Source organism: Berghia stephanieae, chromosome 2 (assembly GCF_034508935.2).
Source record: "Berghia stephanieae isolate SIO BIC M18660-M18661 chromosome 2, UCSD_Bste_1.3, whole genome shotgun sequence".
In the NCBI taxonomy this organism is placed as follows: Eukaryota; Metazoa; Mollusca; class Gastropoda; order Nudibranchia; family Aeolidiidae; genus Berghia; species Berghia stephanieae.
Window position 1 is genome coordinate 80,479,758 of NC_088361.1, and position 12,500 is coordinate 80,492,257.

At 35.7% G+C, this 12,500-nt stretch overlaps 1 protein-coding gene across 1 annotated transcript in view; it reads left to right on the forward strand.

Moving 5' to 3' along the window:
- LOC144965621 (citrate synthase, mitochondrial-like) overlaps positions 1–10,507 on the forward strand; it is a 21,796-nt gene extending 11,289 nt beyond the window's left edge. The window contains 7 exon segments of the mRNA XM_078901164.1: positions 1,895–2,065; positions 2,645–2,844; positions 5,899–6,028; positions 6,997–7,098; positions 7,308–7,407; positions 7,410–7,513; positions 8,620–10,507. Coding sequence (XP_078757290.1) covers positions 1,895–2,065; positions 2,645–2,844; positions 5,899–6,028; positions 6,997–7,098; positions 7,308–7,407; positions 7,410–7,513; positions 8,620–8,784 — 972 coding nt within the window. The 3' untranslated portion in view covers positions 8,785–10,507.
- The last annotated feature ends 1,993 nt before the right edge of the window (positions 10,508–12,500 follow it).

The following is a 12,500-nucleotide window of genomic DNA, read 5'->3' on the forward strand; positions in this document are numbered from 1 at the left end:
TCCCTATTTGTTCCCAGTTCCCCTTTGTCCTCCTTTCTCTTGGGTGATTTAATTGTAATTCTAGAACTTTTTACTATCCAATTTTCTTTCTTTTTACTGGCGCTGATATAACCTAAATGTGTTGCAAGCGCCGTAAAAACCTTAAAAACAAAAAACAAAAAACATATGAAAATGTCTCATTTACTTCGAATTTTCATGCTACATTGATTGATATTTGAATTAATAATATTAGTAGAGAAGAGGAAATCGTGTAGTGAATTGTGTGACTTTCTTTGTCTTTTCTGACTTTGATTCGCTTTGACTTTGACCAAAAACAAAAAGCCTCAGGCAGCCAAGAAAAAAAATTAAATCGTGTATGGCTCAACAAGTTTTTAACCCTTTGAACCCTGGTCATTTTGGGGGCATGGATCCCCTTACTGTGGCCATATTGGGCCCTATATTTAGGCAATTAGGTGATTAGTCACTAGACTTTTTTCTGACTAATTGCAGAGTAAATATAAGTATGATGTTTTATATCAAGGAACCTATGTATAAGATAAGTTGATAAATATCCAATATTTTTGCATCTGATGCTGCTCTTTCAAGCAAGTTAACTTTTCCTTTATGGAAAGAAAGGATTTACAGTAGCTTCATCAAAATGTAGTCTTTGATTTCTTCACTGGCCTGTTTTTATATGTACTTTCCATTGATAGACGCATTGCAAGCATGAGAAGGGGTGTAGTATTTTTGCATGGTGTGCCCTTACATTTCTTCGTTTCACAATAAGGGGAGTAATCATTATAATGTGACTTTTATCAAGACCACCCACATTTACCTCCTTCTTATTCTCCCTCGTATCCTTTGTAAAATACTCAACATGGAAATCTCAAACAAATAGGCCCGGTCCCAGCTTATTCGAGATTTCCGCGCTGGATGGTATATAGCGTCCTAAGAATTGTCCTGAAACATTGGGATTATGGGTTGAACTTTAGACAGTTGAGATGCCTTCTTTAGTTAAATTTTGGTGAGACCCTGGCTGAGTATGATTTTTTTATGCTCATAACTAAAATTGCTATATTATCTGACCACTAGTTGTATCAAATTGTGTTTGGCAGGTCTATGTATGTATGTAATGTAATTTTCATTGAATTTTTTAATGATGGCTTTCGTTATTTTTATAAGCTGATATCTGTCTTGTGGTAACTATGAAGGTAACTATGAAGTCTTCTGGCAACCATTTAAGTGTATCCTTTTGATCTATCCCATACTGGTGTCAGGATGAGACTTAGTTGTTAAATAGGCCTATCATTGGTATGTCCCTCCAACATTTCAAGGGACAGCAAATATTTCATTTATTATAGCTCAAACTCGAGAATAATTTAGATATATGGTGTTTCTATTGCTTGTCAAACATTGACAATCTTCTACTTCTATATTCAATTATCAACATGCACTATCTCGATCATGTTTCATTAGTGTTAATGCTGAAAACATTTTTTTTAAATGTATCTTGTACATACATGTTTAAGAATGGAATTCTAACTATATACGCTGTTTTTTGAGGGGTTTTTTTTTTTAGATTTTCCACTCTGACTTTATATATAGTTGCCTTCTTGACTCTACAGCTTAGGTTCCAATCCACTATTACAAGTGCTGAAAAACTATATTATTTTGGCTTTTTAAAAAATTCAAATTCATTTCTCTAGTTGCTTGAAAAAATGTCATTAGCTACAGTAAACTGTTCAAACCAACCAAATAAAATCTTTTCCACAACTAAACAGGTCAGTCATAGTTTCAGATATTTGACATAATGATTATATATTAGTTAAGAGTATAAGCATATAATATGGCTCTCTAAAACTTTTATGCGTTGGTGTGCACTACGTTTTATCAATTTGGCACTTATATTTTCTAGGAATGGAACAAGAGGGCAGAAATCCCCAACCATGTGATCACGATGCTCAACAACTTCCCAGGAAAGCTTCACCCTATGTCTCAGTTTTCTGCTGCTGTTTCAGCCATGAATTCTGAGAGCAAGTTTGCCAAGGGATATGCAGATGGTGTTCATAAATCTAAATACTGGGAGGTAGGTTTGTGATATTTTGTTGTTATATCTATATCATTTTACATAAGTTGATATATTGATATATTATATTTTTCTCCCATCTTCAAGCAGTACCTGACTGATTTGGCTTAGCCACCTTACAATATTTAAATAGAGCATGAAAATAATGACTTTGTAATAGGTTAAGAAAATAGTTACATTACGACTATTGGTATAAAGCTTGTTTCTCGTGTGATTTACTTGTTTATTGTTTTAACTTCCAATTATTGAAACACCAGGAAAGGTGATCATAAATAATTAGCATTTTTATATACGTTTAAAATGCAATGTTCCTGATACAGTGGATTTTTTATAGTCATGAAATTGCAAAAATGTTGGTATTATTTGATTAGATAAAATAATTTGACTGCATAAAACAAAGATTATAATCGTTGCATTGATTGGATTCTATTTTAATTAAGTCATTTTTACACTTGCATTAGTATTAAATCAAACTTTATAATAATTTATTAATAGTAATTTTGATTCTTTCAAAATCCTTCATGTGACTCTTTTTATCTAATTTGCCCCCCCCCCCCCCCCCCCCCCCCCCTTAAAAAGCTCTGCTTTGAGGACAGCATGGATCTGATTGCCAAACTTCCAACAGTTGCTGCTATCATTTACCGTAATCTATTTAAAGAAGGAACCGCACCTGAACCCATTGACAGCAACAAGGATTGGAGTTGGAATTATGCCAGTATGTTGGGCTTTAACGACCCCAAGTTTACAGAGCTGATGAGGATGTACCTAACGATTCATGCGTAAGTTCCCATTCTTATGATTTAAAATAATTACTCTTCACAGGTTTGTTCTTTTTTAAATAACCTAATGTTGTCTTTTTGTATGCCAGTTTTGACCAACATTTGGAATTTCTCTTCATGGCTGTTGACAGGAAAATTGATTGAAATGTCACTATGTTAATCGCAAGTGATTGTTCTTAACTGCACACAGCGTACACAACGACAACAGTTTAGTTGAGACGGTATCCCGTTCCTGACACCTGCTGACCCGGTCACGGTGAGCGGTCAATCACCGAGAGGAATTTACCTAACGGGGATTGTCGTTTCACTCAATTTAACAATGTTTTGTTTTATTGTCTGTTAGACACCCATATTGAATGAGTTGAAATATCACTACTTGGTATAAAAGTTTATATTTTCTACTTTTACTGTGTGTTTTTTATTTTTTCATAGTATTACTAGATTTCTCAATATGTTATCAATGAACGGTAACAAATTACACAAAAAATATAGCGGGTGCAACATTTCAAAAATTAGAGACAAAAAAACGTTGCTATGGATTTGTCTGAATTTTATGTATTATAAAGACAAGATGTAGATACTTCTCCTCACAAAAAACGTATTTTTCCTCAACAAAAATATATCCGCTACGAGCATTCAAACTCGTCAGCGTAGTTTGGGGCTGGTCTTTAACTGCATTGCGTTGATGACAAATCGCATTTTATTCATATCATTGATAATGCCGGATGCTCTTTTTTTCCAATTTTGCTGTTGCTTGGTGACAGCTCACTGTGCCTTGTTCTCCAAGAAGTCTAAGTCTAAACTTATATTGAGTGATGTGTGGTATGCAGTGGTACTCAAGGAGGTGTTTTGGGATTATTTTGTTTGGAAAATATTTTCTGTATGTATCCGTGTAATGTTTTATTGCACTTTGAATATATTGGATTGTGTCTGCTTTGATCGATTTTGTGTGTGAAATAAAGTTGTGCACATGACTATAGGCCTTGTTTATATTGTCGAAAATTAATCCAATACTGCATGCGTCGTCAATGATGAGTGGGTCGTGGGGGCAGTTCTTTGTTTGTTGGATAATTGTAAGTGTAGACTTTTTCTTGTAAGTATCTGTGGCAGTGGTTGCCAATGAATGACCTGCTGTGGTTAGCCTGTTGTGTAATGCGGTATTCTGTCCAATTCAGAGACAATAGGACCATCCCTGAGGGTGAGTGGCTCGTGCATGAGATTTGAAAGTCTCTCCTGCGTTTTGGAGTTTGTTGTTATATTCTACTCTGTCGATATCAAACATGCAAGTGCAACCCGTTTCAAGGTTGATTTATTTATTATTAGCGTCTTGGCAATGAGAAAATACAAAGAAGCTAATGAGTCGTGTGTTCAATGTGCTTTATAATGTGTACTTTTTACACATAAATTATGAGTGTGCTCCTTGCTTGTCCAATGCCGTGTCAGTCCATAGACGAAAAGAATGTCATTAGAATAATTTGAACATTTAAATGGTTTCTTGCGGGCACGTTTCTATTTCTGTGTTAAACAAATCATACCACATGTCCTACATAATGAATTCACTGCTTGGTTATGACTTGCAGTTGTGTGGTCCATGCTGTAAGAGAAAATTCAAAATTGACTGAGCGATGTAAGCAATGATATAGTGAATTAATGAATAAAATGAGTTTTAAAACACTCTGTATTACTTCTCATATCCATGCATACATAACAGCGTACATAAAATTTGGAAAACGAAAAACCAAATACTTCACCCAATTTGGTGAAAGAAAGGGGGGGGGCAGGAAAATTCTAACAAGCAGTTGAGCTAAGTTGAGGCCCAACACACAATGTCATTTAAAATTAAACAGTAGCAAGATAATTCAAATTATGCAATTTAAAAATCAAATTAACTCATCATTGAAAAAAATAAAAAATAAAAATATAATTAACAATAAAACCGCAGCGAAATATACGTTTTAAGAACAAGGCTAAAGAGGTAATATCATTATTACCTGACCTACCGCGGAAAAATAATCATTACAAAATAATGAAAACTGAAGAGTAAATGAAACTTACCTCATTTCGTAGTAAAACTTGTGCCTTGTGAATCACACCCAAAAAAATTTGAAGTTTATAGCAACGTTTTTTTAGAATCCTGAGGTAATTACAAGTAATTTTATTTAAATGTTATAGAAAAATAGGCGAATTTGAATCACTGCTTGTGGAATAAGTACTGGAGATATTGAAATAAAAATTGGACCGATGGAAAGAGTAGGTCTGCGAGAATTCTTTGCATTTTGGGTGGAATTGCATCGTCACGAAGATCGTGAGGTTAATTGGTACGGAAATCATCCATTGGTATCACCCAATGCACGTCAAATCTACGTTCTGGGAATTGATATCGGCTGACCGCTGTTGACCCCGGTTACCTGTCGGGTGAGGTTACGTCGGCGCTCGGAACAGCGGGAAACTAAACGGTCAGATTTATAGTGCAGTTTAGACGCCGTGTGCAATACATCCTGTTAATTCATAAATACAATTGTCTTGATCATTAGAGAACAAGATTTTTGTCCTTTACTGTCCTAACAAACTTTAGTTTTGCAATGCAGAGATTATATCAGTATTGTGGGTATTCTCATTTTTAGCTATTTTAATTCATATACAGTATGATAACTGATTTTTCTGTGCTATTTCACCAAAAAGAGGATAAAATCACCTTTGATTTGATAGATTCCATTGCATTTTTTAGAGTCATAACATAAACAACATTGAATTTCTGATACTGTGTTTCTTTTACCGGTTAATTACGTTAATTTAATAGACCACAAAATAGCATGCAATTGCCTAAGATCATGATCTGGCAAAAAAAAAAAATCAGTTTCAACGTCTCCGTGCAATTGTGTTCCTGGTTGCAAATAACTGAACAATTTTAGAATTACACTCCTATGTAGATACTTTGGTCTCAGACTGAACCTCCTGCTTTGAGCTTTTATTAGAGAATTTATTTTAAAAAATAAAATAAAGTATATATATATATACATATGTACATACTTTTGCCCTTTTTTTTTTTTACAGTGACCATGAAGGAGGCAATGTCAGCGCCCACACAGTCCATCTCATTGGCAGTGCTTTGTCAGATCCATACCTGTCTTTTGCTGGTGGTATGTGTGGCCTTGCTGGTCCTCTCCATGGCTTAGCCAATCAGGTGCGTGAAACATTGACACTAATTAATACACAAATTTGCTAACATTTTTCTTCATTTGATCCAGTCAGATTTACTGAATGAAATCATTTCTTTCAGAACAAGATTTCTAATTCTCTTATTTGATCTTACCATGGCTATAGATTGACAAAGTTGCACTTTCTTTATTTCTACATTAATCACAACTTTAGCAACTTGTGGATGAAGTAATGGACCGCCATGTCAATATGTCATAACAGCCCATATCATGAGCACCTGATTATGTCTGATTATACAGTGCATATGAAGCACAGGCTGAACCTCTGTCTGTGGTGGTTGGCTAGAATTCCCCTGAAAGCAAGGGAATATTTGCCATCCCTAAACTGGTAGATTCTTCATCGATCCACAGCCTTGCCATCTCCTATATTCCTCATAATCATGTGAAACAAATATCACTTTAAGTTGTTTCCGACCTCCCATAGTGGGCAGGGAGGTACTTGTGGGTCTTCTATACTCCTGTATCTGTTTTCCAATTGCTTTCTGTCTTTGTCTTTGAATGATTTTCTTAGTTTTGTCCTGACCCTGGCTGGAGTGCTTGGCTGGGAGGGAAACAGTCAAATGTATTGTTATAGTTTTGGGAGATTAAATTTTTTTCATTGTAAATCATCACTCTATTTGGAAAATATTTTAACATGTGATTTGTAAACATTTGAGTGTATTCCTCTTAGTGGGATCTTGTGCTGGTGTCTGTGTGAGACATTTATAGCGTGCTCTTGGACTATACACCTGTTCCTTATTTGAACCACTCCCCTTTGTCTTACCTTTTCCTCAAGTCTTTCTAATTGTACATCTGGAATGTTTTTACTATCCAATATTCTTCCTTTTTACTGGCGCTGATATGACCTAGATGTGAGCCGGTGTTGCATAGGACATTCTCTCTATTTTTTATTTTATTTTGCATCATAAAACCTGATTTCTGAATATTTATGCAGGAATCTTTGATGTGGGTGACCAAAGTTCACGAGACATTAGGAGTCGTCGTCAGTGATGACCAGTTGAGGGACTTTATTTGGAATACCCTCAAAAGAGGACAGGTGAGCTATTAAATTAAAATATTGATTTTTTCCCTCAAATTTGCTTTTATTTTCTATACTTTTCTTTTGATTAAAAATTTCTAAATCAAGCGATAATAGACTGGAATTATAATTACTTAATACTACACAATGTGCTTAGAAAAACGCTGCATGACAGTACATTCTTTCTGTGAGCACTCAATGATCGTTGAATTTTTAATCATTTTCAGGTTCTGCCAGGTTGTGGTCATGCCGTCCTTCGCAAGACAGATCCCTGTTACACATGCCAGCAAGAATTTACCAAGAGGCATGTGCCAAATGATCCCTTGTTAAGCTAGTTGCTCAATTATACAAGGTGCCCAACATCCTTATTGAACAGGACAAGGCCCAGAACCCATGGCCAAATGTGGATGCACACAGTGGAGTCTTGCTCAGAGTATGTTATTTTTTCAAACTTGTTTCTAATATTCACAACATATGTTGAAGGCTGTAAATATTTGTTTAAACTATATGACTTCAGTATTTTCTTTTTTTCCCTCCATTTTCGCTGATAAGATTGAATAGTGGCCAGATCTGGGAAAATTTGTTTTTTCACTTCTGCCAGTTGCAATTATGAGCATCATTAGATTGTTTTGGGCTTTCTTTCTTCCTATTGTATATCTTTAGAGATGGCATATAAACTATGGCTACCTCAGAATTTGACCTCAGTTGAAATGAAACGTTACTGATCACTGTATTTATTTTACACTTGAAATTGATGTGAAAATGTGGGTATAGAGTTTTCTCCTGTGATTTACATGTGTGCCATCAACAGTAGGATTCAAACTTTTGGCCTACAGGTCCTAAGGAAGCAGCATAACTATAAATGAATCTTATCTAAATAACATACTGATGATATAATAAAGATTAAAACGCTGAGGTAAATAGATAGCTCTAGATAAGAAAACAAAATACATCCATTGTGAATAGAGACCACATGCATAAGATTATTGATTTGGCTAAGCTAAAAATTAACACATGCAAAAGAAGGACCAAAAAAAAATAATTATATATATATCTATGTATCGGCCCATGGAGCCGGAGTTTATCCCGGTTTCTATAGAGTGAAACACAATAGCAATTACTTGCTATCCTTTGGATAGGATCCTAGTCTATCGCAAAGTACTTTCCACCAGATCAAACAGTCCCAGCTACCCAATCTGCTGGGTGGACAGGGGGGGGGGGGGGTCAGAAAAAATCTCGACGGCACCCAGAATCGATCACAGTCCCTTTCCATGTGAGCGAGTGCTCTAACAAATGAGCTCTCGCGACCCCCAAGCCTGGAGTAGGTTATAAATAAAATTATAATAAACTAAATCCATTCTCTCCATTGGGCCAAATCAATTCAAATAACTTTTGTGATTTCAACTTCAAAATCAATGTTTCACTCCGACATAACATGCATTGAGACTGAGGTTCATTAATGTATCTGTTTACAGATAAATTACAAAGTACCCCGTGTAAAATTATTGAATTATATATTTCCCATTTGTTTTATCACAGCATTATGGCTTGGATCAGATGACCTATTATACTGTCATGTTTGGCGTATCCCGAGCACTTGGTGTCTTAGCATCCTTGGTTTGGGACCGTGCTTTAGGACTTCCAATTGAGAGACCCAAGTCCTTCGACACCCCACAATTGAAGAACGTTGTCGGTGCGAAATAGATTGACTGCAATCAGCGCCTTGCAAAAAGGCTTAATGAGAACAAATTCCCCAGGAAAGGAGAAAGGTGATTGTTCTCTGTCCTCCACACTTAAGACTGAATTGGATGTTTGCGAGTGTTTATGTGTGTGTGTTTGTGCATGCAGATGTGTGTGTGTGTTTGTTTGCTGGGTTGTTTTGGTTTTTTTGGACTTGTCAGATTTAACTCAAGGCTACTTCTATTATATCTTGTCAGGAGTAACATTATTGTTTTTTGTATGTGTCATTAGTTTCTATCCAAATTTTAAAAGTCACTTTTCGTTTGGAAGAACAAATGATTACAGTGAGGATGATTCGCTTCCATCCACTGTGTAATATGAGAATGTCAAAATATGATTTTCATTTATTTATTTTTTGTACAATGAGTAAAAGGATATTATTACATTTTATTGACATTGTATATTTATTAAACTTGCAAATCAAATTGGAAATGATGTTTGTTGTTGAATGTGAAAATAATACATTCACAAATAGAATCTTGTTTCATGACTCATTTAGTTAAAATTTTATCTCACTTGTAATATTTGCCACACCCTCTAGAAAGAAAGATAGAAAGGATGATAATGTCTATGTAATGCATTTTTATTCCCCGTCCATCACATCTGCAGCTGATATGATATATATAATAACAACTTTGAGATGTGTTTTCAGAGGGTTGGCTTGTAGTATTTATTGTTAGTTTTCTTACCATATTGTTGTTTTCACTTATATAAATCTTAAACTGGTTTTACCTTGTCATGTGATGGCTCCCTTAATCTATAGTGTAGTATTTATATTTCATTTACATGCTTGGTTGCAAAAATATTCAGACAAAGTGAAAAGAAAAATATAACTTTTCTCTTTGCATTCAGAGTCATACTGATGTCAAGAACAGAAATGGCTGTTAATATTTGTCCAGCCTAAGATTTTAAGCATGCTATTCTCTTGTATTTAGAATGAACGGGTTTGTTTTTTTATTTTTCTTCTTAGTAGACTTTTCCCATCATCCTCTCCAAATTCAGATGCAACGTAAATATGTTTTCTCTTATGAGCAATAATTTTAATAAATTGTTGGCCTACCCGACATTTGAAATTCAAGTAGATACACATCCCACTTTCACCCCTCCGTCCCTTCAATCTGCTTAAAATAATAATGTCAAGTGCCATTCCATTTTAATTCATTATTAACAACTGTTTGCTGCAACATATTATTTATTTTTTTTTTACCTCAGCGATACCTTGTAACATGCTGACCTTTCTTTCTTTCTTTTATTTCATAATGTTTGCTTTATTATGATAAAGGCAGAGGATCCTTTCACTGCATTGTTTATCATTCCTCAAATGGTCTGTTAATTTCATTTTTTTTTTCTTTAAAAAATAACTGTAATATAGCTCAGAAACGAGCGTGACATATCTTAATTATTAAACATTAGAGATGCTCAATGTATAAAATTGTTGCCCATGATGACAATATTTTTTTTAGAAGGTTGTGGGTGAGTCAGGGGGTGGAATTTGGGGGATTTCATTTTGATTGTCGTTGATCACATATAATGTGAAAGACGTGATCACCCAGCAGAAACATTTCCCATTGTTTTTGTACCATTGTTATTGAAATGAGTTGACTCAAAATTTTTTGGTTGGTTGCAATTTGTATCAAGCTTGATATAGGACTCCAGATTAAATAAAGATTTACATTATTCCCCAAAAGGATGTGTTTGTTTATATCCCCTCTCTCTCTCTCTCTCTCTCTCTCTCTCTCTCTCTCTCTCTCTCTCTCTCTCTCACTCTCTCTCTCTCTCTCTCTATCTATATATATATATATATATATATATATATATATATATATATATATATATATATCACCAGCCCTTTGGTTCTTCAATAATCCATAGCATTGTTATCTCTTCTCTCCCTCTTCGGGTGCAGAGCCTGTGCATAGTTGAGTCCTTAGAGGCTCTTTACTCATATTCTCTCACCATATTCAGGTGTAAAATGAGTACCTGGCCGTTAACAGCGTTGTCTGTTGAAAAAAAAAGTATTATCGCCTAACAGGCGTCATGTCTCGTTCTACTTGTTACATGTTGCTGTTGGTCAGGGATCCTAAGTAAAGCGCTAAGAGCATGTTTAGTAGGTATTGTGCTATATAAAAGCTCAAGTTTTTTTTTTTCAAGTTCTTGACCTCCCATAGTGGGTAGGGAGGCACTAACTGTGTCTTCTATCCCCCTATATATGTTTTACAACATGCTTTCTGTCTATGTCTTGGAATGAGCTTACTTGGTTTTGGCCTGGTCCTGGCTGGGAAGTGGGAGGGGAAACAGTTAAATGTATAGTTAGAGTTTTAAGAGTTGATTTTTTTTGTCTTAAATCATCTCCATTATGTACTATATTATTTTTGTCTTACATATATATAATTTGTAAATAGTTGCGTGTGTTCTTCTTAGTAAGGTCCTGTGTTTGTGTGAGGATGAGATATTTGGGTGATCTCAAACTAGGTACACTGATGGTGGTGTGCTCTTGGAATCTACACATGTTCCATATTTGAACCAATTCCCCTATGTTTCACTTTTTCTTGGGTTCTTTAATTTTTTTTCTAGAACAGTTTACTATCTCATTTTCTTCCTTTTTACTGGCGCTGATATGACCTAAATGTGTTGCGAGCGCCGTAAAACCCTTAAAAACAAAACAAACAAAAACATTATCTCCCTCTACATCGTTTGTCCCTTCACTTCCATATGGCTTTGTGGGCTTGTTATGGAATGGGACCATTTTTATAAATCTGGGCCCTACCTGGAATCTTTGCCTGAATAGAAGGGAGTCGGGTAGATTTATCTTTTTTTGTTAGAGATTAAAATATAAAAATTCCCTTTATTCATCCCATAGGGGAAATTTGTCTCTAGGGTCTATTCCAAGGGAAGACTGGAATAACCCAGACGTCAGCCGCAAATTGAGCTAAGGCGAGGTGGCTTGCTCAAGGCCACACAGCGCAGCGGCGGTGATCTAACTCGGTACCTTTCGGGTAGGAAGCAAAGACCGTACCGCTGCTTATATTTGTGAGCTCGTAAATCTTTGCATTATAAGTGTTACGGGTGCTTCTGCTTGGTTCTTGAATATAATACATCACATCTTATGTAACCACCTGTGTATCCATCTCGTTGGAGATTCCATGGCATTGTCCGTGAAGGACTAAATGCAAGGATGTATGAACTTGGATCTTCTTTTGATCATTCCAGACCTCCCAGAGTGGGCAGGGAGGTACATACTACGTCTTCTATCCCCCTATATCTGTTTTCTAACTTGCATTCTGTCTTGGTCTTGGAATGAGATTACTTGGTTTTATCCTGGCCCTGGCTGAGAGGGAAACAGTCAAATGTGTAGTTAAATTTGGGATATGATATTTTTTTGACGCTGATAAGACCTTTATGTGATGCAAGCGCTGTGAAACCTTTAAAAACAACAAACATATTCCCTTGTAAATTATCTCTCTGTTATGCACTGTTATTTAATGAAGAAAGTCACCTTGTAATTGGATAAAATCTGCAGTGATGGTTAATTCGCCTTTAGCACACCCCTTGACGTTGGTGGGGATGCTTGAGGCACTAGACCATCCCGGATGTCGAGCTTATAAGAGAGCGCATTGAACGACCCGCCCTGATATCGACGATAGCGCCCTAATGACTTCGGCCATCCCGGCTCCACACTA